The sequence below is a fragment of the Oryzias melastigma genome, linkage group LG7, assembly GCF_002922805.2.
Source record: "Oryzias melastigma strain HK-1 linkage group LG7, ASM292280v2, whole genome shotgun sequence".
NCBI lineage: Eukaryota > Metazoa > Chordata > Actinopteri > Beloniformes > Adrianichthyidae > Oryzias > Oryzias melastigma.
Genome location: NC_050518.1, coordinates 24,543,226 through 24,568,138, shown reverse-complemented (window position 1 = coordinate 24,568,138; position 24,913 = coordinate 24,543,226). Strand labels below are relative to the sequence as shown.

Here is a 24,913-nt window from a genome sequence, read left to right as displayed (position 1 = left end):
TGACTTAGTCCAGCACATCTTATTGTTTTATAACTATGGGAAACAGAAATGTTCAAGTAATCCAAAACGTCTAAACAATAATAATTTCAAACAGAAAGACAAACGTGATCCAAACCAAAGAACTGAATCAAGCGACTGAATATGAGAGTTATAAAGATGGAGGAGCGGTCCAAGTTAACCTAACAGGTCTGGGTCATCAGCAGCTAAACCCAGAAGACGTCGACTGCTGAAGGAATCGTTCCTGACGCTCATCTTCAAGAAGGCGTGGTCTAAAGAGCTGAAGAACCCAGAAGACGCTGCAGTCTTCAAAGTGAGCTTCCCTCAACTCAGTCAGTTTGGACCGTCAGTTTAACACAGAATCATGGCGTCGGTTCTGTTCACACTGTAGAGCACACGTGTCAAAGTCGAGGCCCGGGGGCCGGATCCGGCCCTCCAGGTAGTTCTAACTGGCCCTTCAGATCATTTTATCTTATTGTTATTAATGTCCCGATGTTATCTTGACCTTTTTTCTAACTTGTGTAATTTTGACAAAATATATTTTAACGGAGAGTAAAATATTGAAAGTCATTTTAAGGTTTAAATTGATTTATTCTGGAATAATATTCCTGCCTTTTTATTATTCATAATTATGTTGAAAAGTTACAGTTTTAAAAACTGTCATTCTGCTAGCTTTTTGGACTATTTTGGCATTTACTAACATTTTTTAGGCTATTTTGGAGTTTTGCTAATATTTCAGCTACATGCCAGCTGTTTTGGCTAACCTAAGTTTTTTATTTATTTATTTATTTTTTTGTTCTTTTTAGGCTAATTTGGCATTTAGCTAATATTTTAGCGTGCTATCAGCTTCAGCGTTTTTAGCTATTAATTTCAGCTATTTCAGCTATCATCACTTGCATCTTCAGCAGTCAAATTCAGCTTCCAGTATTCACACTAACATTATCACAGCTAATGCTATATATCTAGTTCATAATTATGTTAAAAAGTTACAGTTTTAAAGTCTTAAAAACGTCGTTTTAGAGTGTTCAATAAATGTTTATCCTGTTCAGCCGTGATCTAAGGTGTGTTTTGGATTTTGGCCTCTCGTGCGATTGACTTTGACTCTCCTGATGTGGACGGTTCTGGACTCCGACCAGCTTCCCTTCATTTCCTGCTGCTTCTCTCTGCTGAGACAGACGACTTCCGTCTGTGGAAGTTGAGGCGTCTGATGTCGGGTCTCAGTTTCAGGTGTTTGGTGTGTCTGCTGTGTCCAGTCCTGAGGTTCCTGACGCTCAGCAGTAGAAGCTCAGCAGAGAGCAGCATGTAGGAGGTGGAGGGAACCTGGTTATTGCATCTCAGCGCCTCGGTACCGACCTGAGCAGCTCAACAATCAGAACTTTGACTTTTGACACCAAACCAGCTTCAACAGCGACTGAGGGAAGAACCACAGCTGTGATGTGGATCAGAACCTCAGTAATACCCCCCCACAGGTTCAAACTTTGTCTAACAAACATGACAAACAGGATCTCAGAGAGACAGAAAACATGAGACCGAGATGCTTCAGCTGCATTCCAGACAGACGCTGAGGTTTTATTTCCCTCCAGATAATCAGTTTTTATAATGCGGCTGAACGCAGCATCAGTGCTTTGATGAAATTCTGTTCAGGGGGAGACGCTCTCATATAAAAGCCCGGCTTATTTGCTGTAATGAGCTCACGTGCCCCCCCCCTCTGAAGCTGAGATGTTGTGATGGAGGTGGGAACGCCAATGTGCTGACGGTCACAGACTCATAACACGCCAACGGACCCAGAAGGGGGGGGGGGCTACGGATTGGAAAATTGCAGAGGGGGGGCCGTAGATCAGCCAAGCGTCAAATGAACTACCCCCCCGAGCACGCACAGGTGTGTGCTCACGGTTAGGGACACACCTTTAACCATTCATACTCTGATCTAATGGGGGATCATGAAGAAAAACACCAGCCCTGAATCCTCAGGATCAACGGAATCCTCAGGATTTTTCCAATGTTCTTTATTATTCCAGTCGGTGTTAGAACACCCAGAAGCTGCACTCTAAATTAAAGAGATATTTGTTGAAGTCCCACTCCAGCTCTATTTATGTCTATTGTAAAATTGTTTCCAGTCATCTTTTAATTTAGCAGTTTACAGCCAAAATCTAAAAGTCTGCTTTTTCTAAAGACACGATTTCTGCAGAGCGGCAGGAACTCTTTGACATTCATCTCTGGGTTGTAGGTGGAGCTGTTATGACGGATGTTAGCCTGCACTAATTTCCCATCAACCTTTTCTTTATACTCTCTCCTGCTAGCTTATAGCACTTCACAAACCCAAGCTAACACTAGCCTAGAAACAGAAATGGTGAGCAGAATCAGAGCTTTTAAACTGTACAAATTTAAATCTGATTCCAACTTCAGACACAAACAATCATCACATCAGTGAAATAAAAAACAGTAAAATCCATAGAACATAGACAAAATATGGACGAGAAAAGCTCAGCAACACAATAGCTTAAAAGAAGCCTGAGCTGAAATGTGGGTTTGTGATCAACTATGGTACCAAGATATTTGCATGAGTGGATCTACTCGATTACTTCATTATTAACAGAGTGTCTGCATAGTGCAGGGGTCTGCAGCCTGTGGCTCCGGAGCCACATGTGGCTCTTCTACCCCTCCATTGTGACCCTTTTATTAAAGAAAAATAAAAAGTTTGTAAATGATTCAAATTAACTGTAAAGTCAGAAGTGAGAAAGTAGTAAAGGGACAAAAAAACGAGCTCAAACTTTAATAACATGCAGTTGAAGTACGGTACGTATCACAAGTCAAACTACAACATTTGGACACATTTTTCTGCATCTGTTCCTGCACTACATGCATCAGAATGGGGCGGAGCAAGGAGACTGTGGCCCCGCCCATGTCAGTTGCTGCATTACAGACCTGAACTCCAGGTTTTTATCTACTCAGAAACTGATTTTAATCATAATTTCTTTCACATTTGTCTTCCATTGTGAAAATAGAACATGTTAGAAACACCAGAAAAAGCTTTTTCATTGGAGTAGATCTTTAAAAATACAAAATTAATGACACGCAGAAACTCAAAAGCATTAATGTAACAATAAATTAATATAAAGCATGTTGGATCTGATACATTCAGTTAAGTTACAAAGTTTCATCTTATAACTTCAGTGGAAGACAAACATCCTTTCAGTTACATTATTTAGAAGCGTTTTATTCATTTTATCATCTCTGCTGTTACACTAAACAAACAGACTTCTGTTTTCAATCAACACATTTTTTTTATTGATTAAAAAAAAAAAAAAAAACGCTTCAAGAAAATCCTTCAAGCCGGTCTGTCAGTTTAGAAGTGTGAGAACATGGATCTCCATCAGATTAACAAACATGATTCTGACTTTAGACAGCAGGTCAGAACAGCCGCTGATGGATGAGCTGAACTCTTGATGTAAGTTATGTAAGTGACGCGTTCCCATCAGGAGAAGAAGCTCCGCCGTTTTCCCGCCCCTCATTTGGACTGAGGTGGTTTCGGTTCTCATCAAATATTCATCTGAACATGAAGGTTTCTTCTTCTTTTGTCTTCCTGCAGCTTTCAGATGATTGAATACTTCTGCTGTCAGTGCTGAAAAGGCGTCGCTGTGCAGATTAGGATTTGTCGATGACCTCTGGAGTTCTATGAGCGTCTGCTCTGAGCTTAAATCTGTTGGTGAGGAGACGTGGTCCAGAAGATCAGAGCCTCCGGTGTCCTCAGAAAAATGCCATCATCTCAGGCTCTGACTCACAATGCCCCATCGCTCTGCATGAATGGAAAGAATCGCTTTCTTTACGTTCTGCTAAGATGCTCCGCATGTGAAGCCATTTGAGCTGATTTAGGGCGGTTGCCATGGTAACGTCTTAACCTGTTGGGAGTCTGGGGGCATTTTTAAAGGATTTCAGGTCATCAGACTTGGCAGTGTTTGCAGAGAAAAGTGAAGAATGAAGAAAAGGCTCTTCAGTCAGGCGTCCCTGCCTCGTTCTGACACGTGGTCGCGTCTATTCTCAGGTATTCTCCCCACAGAGCAGGAGCAGCGCTCGCTTCACTGCCTCGCACATTGAATTACATCACAGCAGCGTAGCCAAATGTGGGCACGCTCACACATAAACAGAGCCTCCATCCTTCACGTGATTCCATGTAAAGGCAGCTCTGGAGGAAGTAATGAAAACCTTCTCCTCAGGGACATCTCGTGTCCCAGAAAAGCTCAGATCCCACAGACTTCATCTGAAAAGAATCTTTATTTTAAGACAAAGAACGAATCTTCATGTTTGCAACATATCTGGATGTTTATCTTTCCAGAAAACCCTGAAAGTTATGGAGAAGTGGGAGGACTGGGATGTTTCTTCATGTACATTTCTGCTGTCACTGTAGCACATGTGTCAAAGTCACGGCCCGGGGGCCGGATCCTCCAATGTTTTTGGAGACAAAAAAAACTTTTCTTATGATGAACCCGCATTGACTCACAACTCAGGTCACTGTTGCTGCTGTAACCTGAAAAAGTTACATTCCATTGAACGTTCTGAAAAACACTCTGCACACTGTGGGTCAGAAGGTGCTTAAAATCTCCTTTCTTCTTCAGTAGATCGAACCTTCAGAGCTGTTCTTACACCCCAGGCTTTTCATTGAGGTGGGGGTCTCATGGTCAAAAAGATGAGCACTCCTCGGTCCTGGAAGTGGTCCACGGTGGCGGCCTGTCCTGACCTCGACACCTTCACGTGTCAGTAACATCTGAGGGCTTCTGTGGTACCAGTCTGGATTTCCTTCTACTTCCTGCTGATGTCTCTTAGATCCACAGCAGAGGTTTCTCCATGTGAGCTCATTCCCAGCACTGAGTGGAGCTGACCCTCCTCAACCCTGAGGCATTTCTGGACCAGTTAATTGGTCGGATCTTCTCAGTTTATCTAACCAGTCCACTTCAAGTGCAGCAGGTCTACCCCCCACACCCCTCTTCTCAGGAGGATCTCATTCCAGCTGTTATGTTTGAACCTTTTCTGTCAGGCTCTCCCTGGAGACCTGGACTTGGATAAAACAGCAAACTTAGAGCTGCAAACGAACATGTCGGACGTGGATCTCACACGCCGAGTCCTCAGAACAGCAATGATGTCATTATGGGATTTGTTGTTAAGGTCACTTTGATCTCTGAGGGGATGTTCAACTTAGTTAACAGAGAAAACGGAACTTTGGGAAAGAAGGGGGGGGGGGACTAAAAACTTGGGGATCCACGGATTTCATCACGGAGAAGATGTTCCCGCCCACATTTGTTTGTGTGTCTTTCCATCCATCCATCCATCCATCCATCCATCCATCCATCCATCCATCCATCCATCCATCCATCCGTTCATATCCAATCCAAAAATGTGCTATTTTCAGCAAACTTGTCCAATCATTTCGTGATGAAACCCAGAGACTCCGCCTCTCATCAAATGGTGACAGAACCTCTTCAAGTTCAGGTAAAAGGAGGGAAATAAACGGCTGTGTTGAGACAAGAGCTTCCTCACAATAAGATTTCATCCCATCAGTTGTGTCACTATTAGGGGAAAATATTGCATTATGGGTAATGTGCACTTTTACCACCCTTGCCTTTTTTTTCAGGCTTGACCACAAGTCAGCTTTATCCGAACCTAATAGCCATGAAAATATGCTTAAAACTTTCCACTTACTCACTCAAGTGATCCCTGTCAAAGTGCTGTTGCTATGGCAACTGTGTGCAGGGTTTGCTTCTGCTGCCCTTTGGCGTGTTCAGGAATTTCAACTTTGTTTTGAGCATAGTTCACCCAGAAAGTCGACTCCATACTTGATTCTGAGCTCAACCCTCTGGATAAAGAGAAAATGACAAAGATAGAAAAATGGTCAAAGTTTATCAGAGCAGCAGCAGCAGCAACCATCTTCATCCAGTTCTCTGGAGCCGAGCAGCTGCTGACCGGCCGCTCTGGTTACGTTTGGTCGCCTTTGTTGCACGCCCCTTAGAAGAAAAGAGCGGCATCAGCTCCATGGAGAAGGGCGCTTGTGGTCACACTGGGACTTTAATCAATGCGGCGCTTCTTTAAAGGTGCTCCTTCTTTTTTATCTCCAGAAATCCAAAGCTTTAGTGCAGATTCAGCTGTTTTCACTTTCATCTCTGCTGTTACTTCTGGTTCTCCAAACGACCTCGTGAATGCCAAACAGGAGCAGAGAAGGAGGAACACAGATGTGACAGAGAGCATCAGCTGCTCAGCTGCAGCACATGCAAACACGGGAAGCTTCACGCTTGGCCAGAAACGAAATTAAAAAACGGCTGCTTTAGCAGGTTTTCTCCAGAGGAAACCGACTGTCCGAGGTCAGGCCTGGAGCATGATGGGAAATAATAACAGCCCCTGTCAAGGCTGAGAGATGAGCTCGCAGTATGGAGACAGATGCTCAAAACATATTAAGGAGCCTGCTGACGCACTCACCTCATTAAATCTGTGGGCGCCACTTTCATCTGAAGACGAGAACCTCAGGGACGCGCTGGAAGGGCGCCCCCTGAGGTTGGGCGGGGCCATTCTTTATCTAAAAGTAACTCTACATTTTCCTTTGTTTACATGGCGAACATTTTGTAAACAAATCTATGTTGCAGTAATTGTCTTACATAATGATGCTTTCTTACCAGAACTTCTTGCCTCTTTTTATGGAGTTCATCAGATTATATTCTTAATGACCAGAATTAAAAACATACATTTTTTATTTTGAGTGACCTGGTTCTTTATCAGGAAGACTAAAGAAGATTATATAACTGATCATTAGATCTTTTCCTGCTTGGTTTGATGCTGTTTGTGTGAATCTTTGATTTCAGCTTCAAACTTCATAAATAAAAGGACAAACAATGAATCAGCTGGAGGAGCTCAGACATTAAAGCATGGAGTCAAACTCAGTCGCACAGGGGGGCAAATCCAAAACACACCTGAGGTCACGGGCCGAACAGGAGAAACATTTATTGAACAATTTGAATTTAAACTACATTTTTGAAACTTTGAAACCATAACTTTTTGACATAATTATTAACTACATATAATATAATTGCAATAATGCTAGTGTGAATGCTTTAAGCTGAATTTCCATCACTGAAGCATGTAGCTGAAAACGCTGAAGCTGATAGCTGAAAACGTTGAAGCTGGTAGCTGAAAACGTTGAAGCTGGTAGCTGAAAACGTTGAAGCTGGTAGCTGAAAACGTTGAAGCTGGTAGCTGAAAACGCTGTAACTGGTAGCTGAAAACACAGCTAGAAAAGCAGAACGTACTCGTTGCCATGACGACCTCGAAACACTCCATCTCAGACACAAAGATCTGCAGACTTTCAGAAGCGGTCCACAGAAGTCTGTTGGAGGTTTTTTTTCCACTGTGTGCTGTAAATATAAGGATTATTTTAAGATAATTTGGGATTCCTCTAATATTTTAGCTGCTAACATCAAAGCTGTTTTGGCATCTATCAGGTTTTTGAGCTAGTTTAGGGTTTCAGCTGCTATATCAGCATCATCTGAGCATTTTGGACTATTCTGGTGGTTACTAGGGTTTTTTAAGCTATTTTGGCGTTTAGCTCTTATTTCAGCTACAAGCTAGTTGCTATGGCTAATTTGGGCTTTTTGTTTGTTTTTTAGGCTATTTTGGAGTTTAGTTAATATTTTAGCTTGCCATTAGCTTCAGCCTTTTTCAGCTTCAGCGTTTTTAGCTATCATTTTCAGCATCTTCAGCGCCCACATTCAGCTTGCAGCATTCACAGTAGCATTATCTCAGGTAATGATCTAGTTTGATTACTTTTTTAATCGACTGACAGCTCTAATATAATGTAAACTTCTGCTTCAGAACACAATCGTGATGAAAACGTTTCTCCTCGATGTAGATCATTCTACCGGTGGAGCCCTAAGTTTCTTCCCCTAAGCCCTTAAAAAAACAGTTTCAAGACACCACTGAAGCTCCAAGGTAGAACCAGGTAGGGGAAGGATTCGGCCTACCATTATTCTACATGTGGTATGTGGTGATTCTCACTAAGAGCGAAACGCTTTTAGAGGTTCTGAGGATTTACTGGTTTATTTTCAATGAGGACAAAACAGCTTCTTTTTTTTTTTTTTTTTGATAAACCGCAGAGAATCCAATCAAGCATGAAGTCTCACTTCCTGCAGATAACAATATTGAAGAGAATTTTTCTGTCCTGATTAGTGTGTATTTGAAGCTGAACAATCTTTTCTTTTTCCTGTTTGTCTTTTCTTTAGTTCATAAGGAGATTCAAATCCTCAGAAACTATTTCCTGCAACAGTTTGAGACGATGATCCAAATCCTCTTCCATTTCATTTTCCCTCCAGTTAAAGAGTGTCCGTTCTCACGCTGAACTCTGACCTTCTGTCAGTCGATACTTCCACACGCGTAGAACTGCAGAAGAGAAAGAAACCCGACAAACGCTGAGACTGATTCTTATCGGACGTCAGACGAGTCTTTGGTGATAAACGTCAGAGCGATCGATCCCTGTCTCCTCCCTCACAGCTGGTTTATCAGCTGATAGTCTGCTGCTGGGTGGAGCGGCCGACCCAAAACAATGAGCCGCTTCGATCCGCCGCGGCCGTCCTGTAGCTGAATGTTTGTGTGAGAACAGGAATCCCTGCTGTGCAGAACTCACCGCACAAAGTGAGACCACCGAACCTGAACTGTTCACTGAGGAGAGAACAGACTCACTGGGTTTGGGTTTGGGTGATGGTCCAGGTTTGAGTGGAACTTTGGATTTGTGTGGGTGAAATTATTGATTTGTAACTCAGGAAAACATGTCAAAAAAGTGTCCTACATTATCAGAAAAATGCCACAAGAAGATGGTAAAAACACAACTTTTATTGGAGTGGATCTTTAAATAAACTGCTATAGTTGCTGCAGTCATTTGGATTATTAAAAGTGAAGAATTTAGTTTGTCAAGTTCAAAAATGTGACAGTATTTTCAGTTCCTCTTGGCTGAGGACTCCAAACTGTGAGCTGAAACCCGTCAGAGACCCCCACCTGAAGGAGACCGAACACGACCCCATCCACCGGGTCAACTCCAACATGGGGCGGCTGAGCTGAGGAAGGCCCCATCGGCCCGCCTTCAACTCTTAATTTGGGTCCAATTCTCACCGACAACATCCCAACAGGAAACAGGAAACAACGTCGTATTCACTTTTCAGGAAAATATGACACTAATTAATTAATTAATTCTACTAATATGATAATTATGAATGATTTTTGGGCAAAATAAAATGAAGATTTTTTTTTTCAAAACTTGAAATAGTTTTTGTCAGATTTCACATGCCTTCCTTTCAAAATAAAAGACATCCTGTGTCTCAATGTGGCAAATCATTCGATTTTCAATTTTCAGACTGAAGTTTACAAATCTAATGAACTAAATCTACGGAAGAGGATTAGGGCCACTGAAAAAAAAAAGCCCATGAAAAATTCTGACTTTTTTCTCAGAATTCTGACTTTAAAGTCAGAATTTTTCATGGGTTTTTTTATTTCAGTGACCCTAATCTTCTTCCGTATAAATCAGAGCTAATTCAGTGACATTTTCTTTTACAAACACTTCAAATCCTTGAATTTGTTAAAAAATATAAAAATCCACACTTAAAAACTTCTAATGTCCTTCAACTGTTTGTGTTGAATTAAGTTTTATATTTACTCTTTTTTTTACAGACATACTTTTAAAAAATGTTTTATTTCTTTAACCAAAGAGTCACATGAGGCTCCGGAGCAGAAAACTAAAGTCCGACGGGCCTTTAGTATTGATCATCATTATTGATCTATTTTTATTCTCTTAGCCTTCAACTTTTCTGCATTTTTTAACATCATCACAGATTTCTCTTTGTTGTTCAATTATATTAATTTTTCAAAGCTTGTTTTTCTTAAGTAATCCATTTAGTGGGCTTATAATTTAGGTTTCTTTGGCTTTTTGTTGAACGGTTTGAGACTTTCTGACGCTGAGCTCTCATTCAGGACGTGAACATTTCCAGAGCTTCAGGATGACTCGGGGACACTGTGAACAACCGGACAGTTTTGTTGGTCTGTGACAGCCTCACTAACAGGTTCTGCAGAATAGTGGATGACCCCCAGGGCCTGGTGGTGTGAAACGGGCCCTGCAGCTGGTCACAGTTGTGATGCAGACAGCAGCAGCATTAGCTCCAATCGGTCATGCAGAGGCTGGAGCTGCAAGCCGGTCGACTGAGGAAAAGTGGATTTGGTCGTGGTCGGGTTGTACACGGCGGTCAGAATTTGGTGCCTGTAAAATAAGATGTAGAAAAGATTGGAGGTTTGCCGCTTCATGAAAGAGGCATGAGGAGAGACGACGCACAATGTGTATTATTCATGCAAACACGGTGAGTTGCTGAAAATATTTTAGGAGTGGGGGTGGGGGGGGTGCAGCTCCTCTGCAGCAGCTGCTGATGCTCAAAATGCAAGGCTCTTTTTTACATATCATCACGCCATCACACGTGTCCTTAGGACTGATGATCTTCTTCTTTATGGACACTCGCTGTGTTTCTATTACACAAAAATAACTTTATTGAAATTCTAGAAATGTCAAAAAAACAGGATTTTGCAGTAACACTGCTTCCATTAAATTATAACTATGTGAATAAAGTAGGACTGTGAATGTTGACTCATTAAAGTGCCTGATTAATACATCATTAATGCGTTAATATCTATTAACATCCTCAGGCGTTCTGCCGTGCAGCAGATCAGTGTAATAAAACTAAAATAAATGTAAACTTTTTTTTTACATTCTGTGACTGAGATTTTATAAAATTAAAGAGAGAATATGGCATTTATTTGTACTTTTTGGACAAAACAATCTTTTATTTTAATAAATAAGGTGAAGAACGAACGTCAATCTGGTCCCACTATGGGGGGCGGAGACTAACGGAGCTCACCTATTAGAAATCAAAAGAGAAAACCATTATGTTTGTGATGGGGATCAACATGAATTTTCTACAGTGACAAGCACCGGGGTTGTTTAAAAGGAAACTGCAGTTCTCCACGAACGCCCCGCCCACCAAGGTCGCGGGAGGCGAGCAGTTCAGAATGGACAGACACGCCCCCACCTGTGTAGATTCCAGCCGAGGCGACCTGAAATCCAGCTGGATCAAACTTTTCCAAGGAAATGGTTTTAGCATTTTTCACAAACATAATAAAGAAAATTTATGAGAAAAGAAGAAAAACCAAAAAAAAAAAAAAAGAATTTCAGGAAAAATGTCAAATAGACATCAGTGAGAAATTCTAATTGTAAGTCTTTCAAATTGAAAATACAGAAATATCAAATGTAGACAAAAACTGAGTTTTAGGTTTCAAAGGGTTAAAAATAAATGTTCATAACGTACATTTTTGAGTGGGATTTCATATTTTGACTATTTGCTCATAAGTGGCTTGCAAATACTGTAACTAAAAAAAAAAAGAAAAAGTGATTAATCACGATTAATTTTTTCCAGATTTCCGATTAATTAGTCAATTTTTTAAATCGATTCCGGTCCTGAAAAAACACAAACCAACCCACGAGATAGTCATCCAAAAACATGACAACAAATGAGAAGAAGTATTTCTTTTTTAAGTAGATTCTGCTGAAGTTCTTATCTTCCATCAAAGGAGACGTCAGCGTCATATTCAGGCTGTTGACTGGAAAACTACGTGGGAGCTACTACGGATAAAGAGATTTGGGGAAATAGCTGTTGGTGATTTTACAGAGATGTGAATCCAACGATTCCACATTAGACTCTCGACTTCTGATGACCTGTGACCTCCCGTGGCGCCGCTGTGCAGCGCTCAGGACAGCTTCTTCCACCACGAAGCGCATTTAATTAAAAAAATGCTTTTATTGCAATTTTACTTAATATGTCCATTTCGATACTCCTAAAAAAGCACCTCCTCTAAGCACCAACATTTTGTTTTCAGTAAATGCAAGTATTTTTTTTTATTTATTTATTGTTTCTATAATCCAAATGTATTTTCACAAATCTAATTTGCGCGATTTCATAGCTAATGGAAACACAAATACTGAGACATTTTAACTAGAACTGCGTTGATAAAATTGATTAATCAATTTGTATCCATTTAAACTTAATGGATCAATAATTGATTCATAAAAAATATAAATCGATTTAGAACATAAAGCTAAAGTCCACAACTTGACACAACGTTTAATGGAATTTCCCACAGGACGGCTAATGCTAACGCTAACGCTCGATCAACCTAAACATACATTCTGATTAAATGAACATCTTTAGATGAATTTTCCAAACTCTTTTAAGGAAATATTTTTTTGTGGTCTAAAACGAAATTTTTTGCTTATTCTTTCTTCTTTTTCTTGAATAAGCTGTAATACTATTGCGTGATGGGGCGGCTGTGGTGCAGTGGTAGGGCGGTCGACTCCTGATCAGAAGTGAGCGGGTTCGACTCCGCCTTGCCCGCCCATGTGTCGAAGTGTCCTTGGGCAAGACACTGAACCCCCGAATTGCCTCTGGTGGGAGGTTGGCGCCAGTGTTCGGCAGCGGAGCCGCCACCAGTGTGTGAATGTGCGTGTGAATGGGTGAATGGGTCTGTGACTGTGAAGCGCTTTGGGCCCTCGAAAGAGGGTAGAAAGCGCTATACAAGTATACGCCATTTACCATTTACCATTTGATCACCACCTAGTGGCCAAACTGAAACGGAGAGGCAGAACAATGTTAACATGTTAATGATCTGAACATTTTAGTTAGAACTTCTCCTTTAGAGAATCCATGTAACTCTGTAAGATATTAATAATCTCAGTATTTCACTGATACATTTATCAGTCTGTGAACTGGATCAGATTATTATGAATATATTCAAAACACATTAATGAATTTTCTAAACAAATGTGTATAAATGTGTAAACTTGAACTGAAATAAAGAAAAAAAAATGTTTGAATCAAATCGATTCAGGTTCTTGAGAATCAATTATTATTTTTATTGATACCCAGCCCTAATTTTAACTGAGATTTCAGATTTTTCTGCCTTAGTTCTGATGCTTTGAATGAATGAGCAGCAAAAATAAACTTTAACTTGGGTAAAACTCCAAATGTTGGGTCGTGTGAGGAGGATTCTTTTCTGAAGTGTCATATTTGACCTCCACAAACATCAACAATAAGAGAGGAGGACTTTAAATGTGAAGTTTGTTATTTTAAAGTATCAACTAATGACAAGAGATAAAACAATTCAACCGAGGTTTTCTGCTAGTTCAGTGGAACCATCTGTGCTGTTCACTGTGGAAATGGGACGAATGTTGGTGGAAGAAGGAGACGAGGACGGCGGGTTCATGGGAAAATCCTGGGTATTGGACTGAGAGTAGAGACACTGAATATTGGACCAATGACAGGAACACGTAGAGAGATGGTTGACTTGATGCAGAGGAGAAAGGTAGACATACTGTGTGTCCAGGAGACAGCAAGGCTAAAAACTCATGGTGGAGATGGAAAATTCATCTGCAGGAAATGATGAGAAACCTGTTCGACTTTCCTGTTCAATCGTTAGGGCGATTCTTCTTTCAGGTGCAGATCTTGAATCTGTTCTAGTGAAGTGGGGCAGTTTACTGTCAGATTTCAACCTTCCTCTCCTCCTTTGGGGGCATTTGGCCTTGTTCTATTTTGAATGTTTCTAAAAAAATGTCTTTTTTTTCATGACTGCAGATAAAAAGACTGTTCAAGGATAAATGGAAAGTCTGGCCACTCCCAATGCATGCTGGATGTTTTGTGCTTCATTGAGCTTGCAGGCGAATCCTGGTGAGGTTCTGTGCAGTGAGCAGAGTCAGAACCAGGAAGTTTGACTGTCACCTCAGGATCTCTGCAGGAGTTGGTGAGAGAATCAGATTATTTATGGACTCTTCCTGCACCTGACCAGGATATCTTCTTGGTGAACCTCCGTGGAGATCCTCCCTCATCAATTCCAAGTGTGGCCCAAATATGTCAAAGATGTGAAAGCGCCTACTGCCTGCTCTCATCAGGAACATGAAACTGTCGGATAAATTGGACCTCAGGAGAACATCGTGTCCAGTTCTGCAGCTCCTGTGAAGACGTTTGTTTTTCTGGGTATTTTGGGGAAGATTTCCTCGTCAGGATTTGGAAATGTTCCCAACCTGTGCTCCTCCTCCTCTTTGTGATCACCTGTTCCTAATGAAGCTCTCGGACAGAAGGATGAAGACGAGCGGGTCTTCGGCGTGCTGTGGGGTCTTTGTGGGTCTGTGGACTCCCTGCTGGGACAGAGGCGGTAAATCCGGCGCCTCCTCCAGCATCGCTCCTCCTTCCTCTCCGTTAGCGCTGAGATCCTTCTCTCCTCTGCTCCCTCCCTCCTCTTCCTCCTTCAGCGCCGCTGCTCCCCCAGGTGATGGTGTTAGGAGGAGAGCTCCTCTCACAGAGGGGCTGTGAGTGGCTGACTGCACTGAGCAAGCCCCCCAGGAAACAGCCCCCCCACCCCATGCATGCACAACCCTCCAGCCTTTGCAGGAGAGAGGAAGAAGAGTGGAAGATCACTCCATTGTCTCAGCCTTCTCCGCATCGGCACGCCAGGATGAGCTTTCCCAGAGACGGATGAGCGGAGGAAGAGTTTCCAAGACAGGTGGAGTGGAGGAGGAGGGGGGGCAGCGTTCCTGTCGCACCCAGAATGATGAATCCGGGGGGGGCGTGCCTGTGACAGGAACAGCTTTTAGATGGCAGTTGGGATGAATCCCGCCCCTCCATCCCTGTCGTAGGAGCACATGGAGCGCCGTCTCTCCCAGGAAAACCTCCATGGATGATCCTGGGAATATTCGCACCCTGAGCCGGGAGAAAGGTAAGCGAGCGCGGGGGTGGCGTGCACGCCTGCTCAGGTGTGGGCAGTGCTGCTCCACGTTAGTCCTCGTCCGTCTGTTTGCTCCGTCTAAATGATGTACTCCACCCTGAGGCATGAGAACTCCCCCCACCCATGAGCTGGGGGAGGGGGAGGCGGGTTGTGGGGGTTTCTTCCTCTCTGGGACCGTCCTGCAGGGCGAGAAGAAGCTCGTCTGAGGGCGCTATGGTCTGTGGAAGCTCTGAGCGTGACAGAAGAAGAAGAGCGGCGGGTCGTCTGACCAGGAAGTGATCCCAAAACTTTTCCTGTCCAAACGTCGACACCCGTTTATGGTCCTTTAAATGTACGGAAGCAAAGATAAGACGTAAAGACTTAACGTTCAGATGTGTTGCTGATGGTTTTTGTTCTTCTAAATCGGGGTGTCAAACTGACTCACACAGGGGGCCAAAATCCAAAAGACACCTTAGCTCGCGGGCCGAACAGGATAAACATTTATTCAGCACTTTAAAACTACATGTTCAAGATTTTAAAAAGTAACTTTTTAACATCATTATGAACTAGATATACAGGATTACCTGTGATAATGCTAGTGTGAACGCTGGAAGCTGAATTTGACTGTTGAAGATGCTGAAATTGATCGCTAAAAATACTGAAAACTCTGAAGCTAAAATACGACCTAAATGCCAAATTAACCTAAAAAACTGTTAAAACGTCTAATTTAGTTAACACAGTTAGCATAAAGCTAAAAGATTAGTTTTCCTGGTTTTTCTCTGGATTCAGCCTCTGGAAACGTGTCAGAACAACATTTCTGTGAACGCCTCACGTGTTTGTTGCTGCGTGGCTTCACTTCCTCTCAAACTGCATGTGAAGTTTTGTGGTGGTGACAATCAGTCCAAAAATACTCTCCTTTACGTTCGTTCTGCTGAGGCTGTGCAGTGTGATTTGATTGGCTGCTGCAGTCACATGACACTGAAAAAAACAGTTTCAAGCTGAAGTTTATGTTTGACACTCAGGAGATAAAGCAAGAGGTTCGTTTGGTGTGAGCATAGAGATGATTCCTGTCGGAGTATCTGCTTCCTGTTTGTGACCATCCACTCACAACGTGGGTCTGCGTTCACACTGAAGTTCCCGAGTTCCTCTGCAGGTAAAGTCTGGTCCAAACCAGAGTTTAAGTGAGTTTCTACTCCTGCTAAACCAAGAGGATCAGACTAGTTCCAGACCAGGGTCAGATCTTCCAGAGGCGTGTTCCTTCATAGATTCAGATATAGTGTGTCTGTACTGACTGCTGGGATCATCTGCTGACTCTGTTAGTGTTGGTGGTAAAAATAAGTCACGTCTCTGCGGTATTTCACCTTGGAAACCTGCAGACCTGTGCAGAAATGGTCTCGGGGGCTTGAACCAATCCTCTGCGGCTCTGCAGTCACATGTCGTGGTGAGTCAGTCAGTGTCCCACTGAGGTTTCCAGAACATTTTGGGGGATCTCAGCTCCTTCAGCTCAAATTGAGCAAACAAATCTGAAACTAAATGATCCAGAATCTCATTGGAGTCTGCAGCTGTTGTAGCTTACCTGGGTCATGTGACTCCTCAGAGGTCATCTATGAAGTTAAACTGTGACTGACGTGAGACAAAATCGAGGAACTGACTTTTGTAGAGTGCATCCCCGGGATTGTGGGGAAATCCGGTGGAGAGAGCTGCTGGTCACCTGCTAACCCGCCTGAATCCAGTCTGCTCTGGCTTCAGCCCTGAAGCTTAAGAGTTGCTGTGTGGTTTAAACGAATCTCTGGTGTCTCCATCACACCTCCGTCTTCTGTCTCAGCGAGGCCACTGCAACTGGAGGGAACTCAGCGTAGCCTCCCACTGGCTAACCCATGATCTGAGTGCAGAAAGGCTCATCATCTCAGGGTCACCAGCACTTCCTCAGAAAGTCTTTACCGCTGAAATAAATGGAAAACATTCAGAAAACATTGGAACTGGTTTCACAGGCGTGCTGCAAGCTCTGACCTCTGTATGATGAACACGTCTGTGAGAAACCGAGCGGCTCGCTCGCATAAATATTGATCACAGAAATTCAATTCTCTGCATGATTCTGCAGAGCGCCGGCGTCCTCTCTGTGCACGCTCAAGCGTCTGCAGAGAAACGGCGACCACAGGGGCCCGGAGAAAGATCTGGATGCTGATTGGGCGCCTGGGACAGTTTGACATTTGATGAGCGTGTCAGTCAGCCGGCACGGCCCCTGGCACGAAAACATCCTGGAGGCCCCGAAGAATCTGACAGAAATGAAAATGACTCGTCTGAACCCATCAAAGCGGACCTAAACATGTTCAGGTTCAGGTCACCCGGAATGGATTCAGAACACAACCCGTCATTATTATTCACCAGCTGGGCTGTTGTGACATGAAAGGGAAACGTTCTCCGTCTGAAAGAGTTTTACCGTCAAAAACAGGATTTGCTGCTGTCCATAAAACCATCAGGAACATCTGAGTCTGGACATTCTTACAGCCTGGATCATGGTGGACACCATCAGTGATGCTGAAGAACTGCAGTTTCAGCCGCCTGTGAGGCTGTGAGAGGCTGCTGAGAAACACTTCAACACTTTCCAAAGAGCTAAAAGTGACAAACTGGAGTTGGCGTCTCTTTGTTCTCTCCAGCTGCAGTGACATCCTGTGAGAGCTGCCGGCTCCTCGTCTCACTGCTCACATATCAATATCTGCATATTCCTGCTCACATGACAGAAGGATGGATGAGGGCGAGAGCAGCATATCAATATTTCCCTCCGTCTGAAGGATGGCTCCTCCATTAATTGATGCTGTCCTCTCATTAAAGCACGGCGGCTCTCAAAGGCAGATCAATAGCAGCAGTTAGTTCCAACTGAGTCCATCTGTTTTCTGAGGAGGAACTTCATCATCTGATCCAGCAGGATCATCCAGGATCATCTCTCTCAATCTGATGCATGAAGCTGAAGAGTCTGTGAGTCCTGAAAATATAACACTAGGATTCTACATTTGCAGATAGAAAATCAGCACATTTTAGAACTTTGGAGCAATAGAATATATTTATAAAATTGGGGTCTTTGCCTGTTGTCCCTAGAATCACTGAGAAATACAAATTCATGACCCGCTCACGTTCTGTATTGAACTTTGCAAACAGAATTCCGTAAAGAAGATGTCCTGATCTGTCTCCTCTGACAACAACTATCTGGTATTTTTGACCAAAATGATTTAGCCACCAGAAGCCAGCGTGAACGGGACAAACTTCTCTTTGGTTTTGAAGAAAAATGCAAATGCTTTGAAAAAAATAACTGTGATGAAGAGACTGAGACACTTGGATCCATGAGCAAACAATTTAATGAGCATAGAGGAGGACATGAACATAGTCAGGGTTTAAAGTTTTAAAAATTTGTATTCTATTCAATGGACAATTGTAAGATTTACTAACATTTTAAGGCTATTTTGGAGCTTAGCTATTTTTTCAGCTTCATGCTAGAAGTTTTGGCTAATCTAAATTTTTTTTTTAAAGTTTTTTTAGGCTAATTTGGCATTTAGCTAATATTTTAGCTAGCTATAAGCTTCAGCATGTTCAGCTATCAGCACTAGCATCTTTAGCAGCCAAATTCCGTCTACAGCATTCACACTAACATTATCACTGATAATGCTTTATATCTAGTACGTAATTATGTAAAATATCACAGTTTTAAAGTAATTTTTTTTTTATTTTGCTAGGTTTTTGGACTATTTTTGAATTTAGCTAATATTTCAGCTACATGCTAGCGGTTTTAGCTAGTTTAGGCTTTTTAAACAAGTTTTTTAGGCTATTTTAAGGTAAAGTTAATCATTTAGCTTCATGATAGCTATGTTGACTAAATTGGACGTTTTACTAGTTTTTCAGGCTAATTAGGCGTTTTGCTGATATTTTAGCTGGCTATCACCTTCAGCAACTTCAGCGGTCAAATTCACAGAATTGCTCACTGAATTAACTATATACCTAGTTCATAATTATGTTAAAAAGTGAAGGGTTTTAATGTTTTAAAAATGTAGTTTTAGAGTGTTTATAAATGTTTCTCCTGTACGACTTCAGGTGTGTTTTGGGTTTTGGCCTCTTGTGATTTTGACACTCCTGCTCTAACTGGTTGAGCAGATATTTGATGTGAACTGCAGTTGTGTGTTTGCAGAAAAGTGTTAAGGAGGGGTCAAAAGGTGAATCCTTGTACAACATTCGGATAAAAACTCATTCTTTCAGTAGAATTAAAACACATTCTGCAGCGGTCAAGTAAAGGTGAGCGCCCTCTGCTGCCTGACAGCGCTGAGTTTGTGCCGTCGGTTCTGGTCATGCAGAGACTGCAGGTTAACGCCGGCGTGTGATGAAGACGCCTCACAGGAGTGCTCGAAGTTCCTGATGACTCGGCAGCTCAGAGACCCCCACCAAACCCTGCTGCCCCCCCCCTCACGCCTCTGTCTACAGCAGGACTGGCTGAGACGTTGGAGGTGCTGCTGAGGGTTTGTGGAAACGAGCTGGCAGCGTTATGGAATGAAGCCCCGCCTTCCTTCAGGTAGCTGTGTGCGTGTTTGGTGCATGAGGAATGCTCCTCAGGGGTTTCAGTTTCAGAATGGTCTTCAGTTTGGTGGAGATCTTGGAGACGGACCTGCTGAAATGAGAGCTTCAAGCTTTCTCACGCTTTTAGTTTGCTTCCCTGTGCAGCTTTCCTTGGGGCTGCACGGTGTTATAGTAGTTCTTGCCTTCGGCTCACAGCGAGGAGGTGCTGGTTCCAATCCTGGCTTGGTCCTCTCTGTGGAGTTAGCATGTGCGGACGCTCCAGCTTCCTCAGTGTTATTGGTCCGCCTGAAGACCCTGTAGATGAAATGATCAAGCTTCAGCCAGAGTGTAGGTCCACAGAACACAGCTGCAGGAGATTTAACCCCTTCAGAGCCAATCCTTTTTATTTCTCTCTGACAGAGTCCAGATCAGCAGAATTAACGACTTTGGACATAAAACCGAAAATGTGATGTTCACACATGTTGATGTCAGGTCTTAAAAGGTTCAAAAGAATCCTATAGTCTCCAAAAAAAACAAAACAACCAAAACTAGTTAGTCATGAATAGTCATCATAATTATTCTAAAACAAAAAAGAAAGTCATAGTTAATTTGTCAGAATTTTTAATGGAAATATGAATAATTTCTGAACACTCTAAAACTACAGTCACCAAACTTTCTCCACAACTATCCCCTATTTTTATAAGGTAATAGTCCACTGTTTTTACCTGACAGAGATGTTCTGTTTATGGGTTAAGTTAATGAAGAAAAACAGAAACCTGGACCTGGTTATGACATTTGTTCATGTTTTAAATGCGTTACAAAACTATCAGATCAGGACTCGGTATCGACATACATACACCACCACCAGCCTGAGCTGTTGATACAGGACAGTATGGATCCATGTTTTCATGTTGTTGATGCCAAATTCTGACCCTACCATGTGAATGTAGCAGCAGGAATTGAAACTCGTCAGACCAACAACGTTTTTCCCTCTTCTATTGTCCAGTTTTGGTGAATCTGTGTGAATCGTAGCCTCAGTTTCCTGTTCAGCTGACATGAGTGGTACCTGGTGTCTTCTTTTATTGTATTTTTTTGTAAATGAGAAATTGGACATTGTACCAAATTAAGGGACCGGTCTGTGTTTCTCACGCAGACTCTGGTCTGACACGGACTAGATTTGTATGGGGCTGACTTGGATTCATAGACCTGGGCCTGAAGTGGACTCTGTTTTGAACTGGCCTACATTTGGATGTGGACTTTGGACAGACACTCGTGTCTGACCTGCAGTAGGATCCCAATTGGGATTAGATCTGACATGGACTCGTGTCAGTCCTTTGTCTCTAACAAAGACTTGTTGACTTTGTTAATGCTTTTTTTCCATTCACAGACCTGCTAATAATGCTAGCGAGCTTGACTGTAGTGTGCTAGCAGGTCCACTGTAGCATGCTAGAGAGTTCCACTGTAGCATGCTAGCAAGCTCCACTGTAGCATGCTAGCGAGTTCCACTGTAGCATGCTAGCAAGCTCCACTGTAGCATGCTAGCGATTTCCACTGTAGCATGCTAAGAGTTCCACTGTAGCATGCTAGCGAGTTCCACTGTAGCATGCTAGCGAGTTCCACTGTAGCATGCTAGCAGGTCCACTGTAGCATGCTAGCAAGTTCCACTGTAGAGTGCTAGCAGGTCCACTGTTACATGCTAGCGAGTTCCACTGTAGCATGCTATTTAGCTCTGCTATAGCGAGTTCCTCTGTATTGAGGTAGTGTGCGCCACTGTAGCATGCTAACAAGCTTCTCTACAATGAGCTAGCGAGCTCTGCTGTCCATCAGGCACCTGGCTAGCATAGCGAGCCTGACCACTAAGTGTCCACTTAAGTCAATATGTGCAAACAGGTCGGGCCACAACAGAAACTGCAGACAAACCCAATCTGGGCCACATTTTCTGCCACTTCTAAACCATATGGGCCCACTTGGCTTTCCTGGCATGGGTTTAACAGCATTATCAAGTTCAGGTGTTAATCATGACTGCAAACACCTCATTGATCATGAGTGGCTAAACTGCTTTTGTACAGAGCAGAAAATAGATCAATAAATGAATATGAATGTTTCAGTTCAAAGACTGGGAAAACTAATTCCACACAGACTGGTTTGGATATATTCATGCAGAATTAAAAGGCATTCATTCGTTTAGAAACAGGTTCTTCTGTCTGGTCCTGGTCCAGTCCCGGTCCAGAGACACTTTTGGAAAGCTGTGATTGGATCGTCAGCAATCATGCAGAGTGCTCGAGGGCGCCAGATAAGTCCCCAGATTGAGGTTGTTCTGCCGGTAATGTGTCCCGTGCTCATGCACGAGTGAAGGTAATATCCTGTTCGTGTTATTTATAGCCGTGTCAAAACAAAACCCAGCCTGCCTCTGAGGAGCTCTGCCGTGCACGCCCATGCCGTGCACACTCCCACCGCAGCGCTCGGATGCTTTCATCTGTGCTGTAAGAAACGGAAAACAAACTTTTCATGGATTTGCTTTTTCAGAAATATCCAACCACACATCAGAGAGAAAGTTCATTTCAGAAGCTAGTCCGCATCCAGTTTAAAGGAACGACTCAGAAACTAGAGTTTTAGCTGCTCAGCGACTTCCACAAACGTGTATTATTTTGTAGAAACTCGTTTTTTACTTGGTGTGTAACCTTATAATGACTGAGGGCAGCAGCACTCGCACACTGTTCAGAGGCAGAAACAAACCCACTGCAGTCAGCCTTCATCAGCAGGAATGACTCTGGCACCGTTTCAGCACCACGGCCAGCGCCGGAGTCCGCTTTCCTGGAGAAATCTCCACAATCCGGTTTGTTCTGAGCTCCACCACAGAACAAGAAACATAAAAGATGATGAGAAGCTAAACTATGACATGAAACCGGCTCCTGGTTCCTACAGGTGCTTCTTAAGGCCAGACATCTCAAAAATTAAGACCAATTTCTCAGTCTATTTTCCAATTTATTCCCAATTTCTGATGAAAACTGAAGCCTCTTATCATGTTTGTGGTCTGTGCCATGATGTCTTAGAGCTCTTATTTTCCTTTTTTCAAAGAGCCTTTCCTGATGTTTGCTTACATCATTTGATTTTAGTTGAAAATGTTTAATTTTTGACATTAAATGTGAAACAGAAAAGTTTCAAGCAGCACAATTTTTAAGACTCAGCTATCAAAATTCAGGACTTATTAAGGTATTATTTCCAAATTTGTAAATTCACTTCTTGAGACTTCGTGGGAACCCTGCGGTCAGTTCATCAGTTTGAATTCACTTTCTGTCACAACACAAGAAACTAAATAAAAAAAACATGCATTACTTTAGTATTTATTCATTTTGTGGGAAAAAAAACAAAAATGTACTGAAGGGAAGAGAAGAATGAAGGAGATAGAAGAGACGCACGATAGGAGTACAGAGGGAATCTTTTGAAGATAAAAAAATGAAAGAAAGAGAAGAAAGAGGAATGAAACCACAGACGTAAGAGAAGGGGGGTCAAACTCGATCACACAGGGGCCAAAATCCAAAACACACCTGAGGTCGAACAGGAGAAACATTTATTGAACACTCTAAAACTACATTTTCAAAACTTTAAAACTGTAACTTTTTAACATGATTATGAACTAGATAAATAGCATTACCTGTGATAATGCTGGTGTGAATGCTGTAAGCTGAACTTGGATGCTGAAGATGCTGAAATTGATAGTTAAAAACACTGAAGCTGATAGCCAGATAAAATATTAGCTAAATCAATTCAAAATTAACGTAAAAAAAAAAAAAAAACTTAGGTTACCCAAAACAGCTAGCATGAAGCTTAAATATTAGCTGAACTCCAAAACAGCCTAAAAAATCTCAGTAAATGCCAAAATAGTCCACAAAAAGCTGCAGAATGACAATTTTTAAGATAATTTTCAAGATAACATCGGGTCATTAATAACAATAAAATAAAATGATCTGGAGGGCCGATAGAATTACCTGGAGGGCCGGATCCGGCCCCGGCCCCCGGGCCTTGACTTTGACACACATGCTTAAGAGAATGAAGAGAACATGAGAAGAAAGTGTAAAACCATAACCATCTATAACATTTGCCTCCTTCATATTTCATATATATAACATTTCAGTAGTAAAAGGGAAACTGCAGAAGAAACACTAAAAATGAGGAAGGAAGAAGCAGAAAACAATGTAAGGAGCTGTGGAGGACAAAGGATAGACAGTCCTGAACAAAGATGATGATGATGTGCTGAGATGAAGATCACCCTCCTCCTCCTCTCATGAAGACGCTCCAGGTTTTTGGTCCGTCCTGGGGGCAGAAATCCTCCGGAACATCCAGCCTGACGTCCTGCAGTAAACAGATCCTTAAAGTTTCCTCGCGACCTTTCCCCGCCTCAGGCGCGTGCCTGAAGAACATACAGGTGCGTGCACGTGCACAACTGTGTGTTGACATGTGTCCCGCGTGCTGGAAACCGGAAGTCAGCTGTGATGACAGGAAGTGAGAGTTTCTACGACCTGGCGGGTGCGTGGAGCCTGAAGGAGTGGACCTCCAGGATCCAGATTTACGCCACTTGGTCCAAAGTCAGTGAAGGCCCGCGGGCCAGCCTGCTCTATCACAACCGCGCGTGCGGATGGGCGAGCGGCAAAAGAAGCGCGAGGACGCGGCCTCGAGGCCCAGGTGAGGCATGACGCTCACGCGCGGGACAAACACGTGCACGTTTTCACCAGGTGCGGTGAGCGCGTGCCACCCCTCCACTCAGCCATACTGTGCAGGAAAGGCGCGTGCACTGGTCGTAGTCTCTGGCTCAGGTGTCAAAGTCAAGGCCCGGGGGCCGGATCCGGCCCTCCAGATCATTTTATTTTATTGTTATTAATGACCCGATGTTATCATGAGCTCATTTCTAACTTGTATAGTTTTGATAAAATATATTTTTATGGAGAGTAAAATATTGAAAGTTATTTAAGGTTTAAGTTGATTTATTCTGGAATAATATTCCTGCCTTTTTACTATTCAGAATTATGTTAAAAAGTTATGGTTTTAAAAAATGATCATTCTGCTAGTTTGTTGGACTATTTTGGCATTTACTAAGATCTTTTAGGCTGTTTTGGAGTTTAGCTAACATTCCAGCTACATGCTGTTTTGGCTAATTTAGGCTTTTTGCAGTTCTTTTAGGCTATTTTGAAATTTAGCTATTTGTTGTGGTACATGCTAGCTGTTCTGGTTAACCTAAGATTTTTTTTCTTTTTCTTTTTAATTTTTTATAGTTTTTTTAGGCTAATTAAGCTAATATTTTAGCTAGCTATCAGCTTCAGCGACCAAAATTAGGCTTACAGCATTCACATCAGCATTATCACAGGTAATTCTATATATCTACTTCATAATTATGTTAAAAGGTTACGGTTCTAAAGTTTAAAAATGTAGTTTTAGAGTGTTTAATAAATGTTTATCCTGTCTGGCCCGCGACCCAGGTGTGTTTTGGATTCTGGCCCCTTGTGTGATTGAGTTTGACACTCCTGTCTAGCTTCACAGAGTATCAGTTTTTTTTTTTTTT

At 42.5% G+C, this 24,913-nt stretch overlaps 1 protein-coding gene across 7 annotated transcripts in view; it reads left to right on the top strand.

The window, feature by feature from the left end:
- plch2a (phospholipase C, eta 2a) overlaps positions 1–24,913 on the top strand; it is a 94,620-nt gene that overhangs the window by 34,774 nt on the left and 34,933 nt on the right. For 3 of the 7 annotated variants that reach the window (XM_024292572.2, XM_024292577.2, XM_024292578.2), the window contains exon 1: positions 23,496–24,039. The exons of 2 other annotated variants lie outside the window; for them this stretch is intronic. In XM_024292572.2, coding sequence (XP_024148340.1) covers positions 23,850–24,039 — 190 coding nt within the window. In that variant the 5' untranslated portion in view covers positions 23,496–23,849. Of the gene's footprint in view, positions 1–14,429; positions 14,830–23,494; positions 24,040–24,913 lie in introns of those variants that run through there. 2 more of the 7 variants (XM_024292574.2, XM_024292571.2) reach the window with 2 other exon arrangements.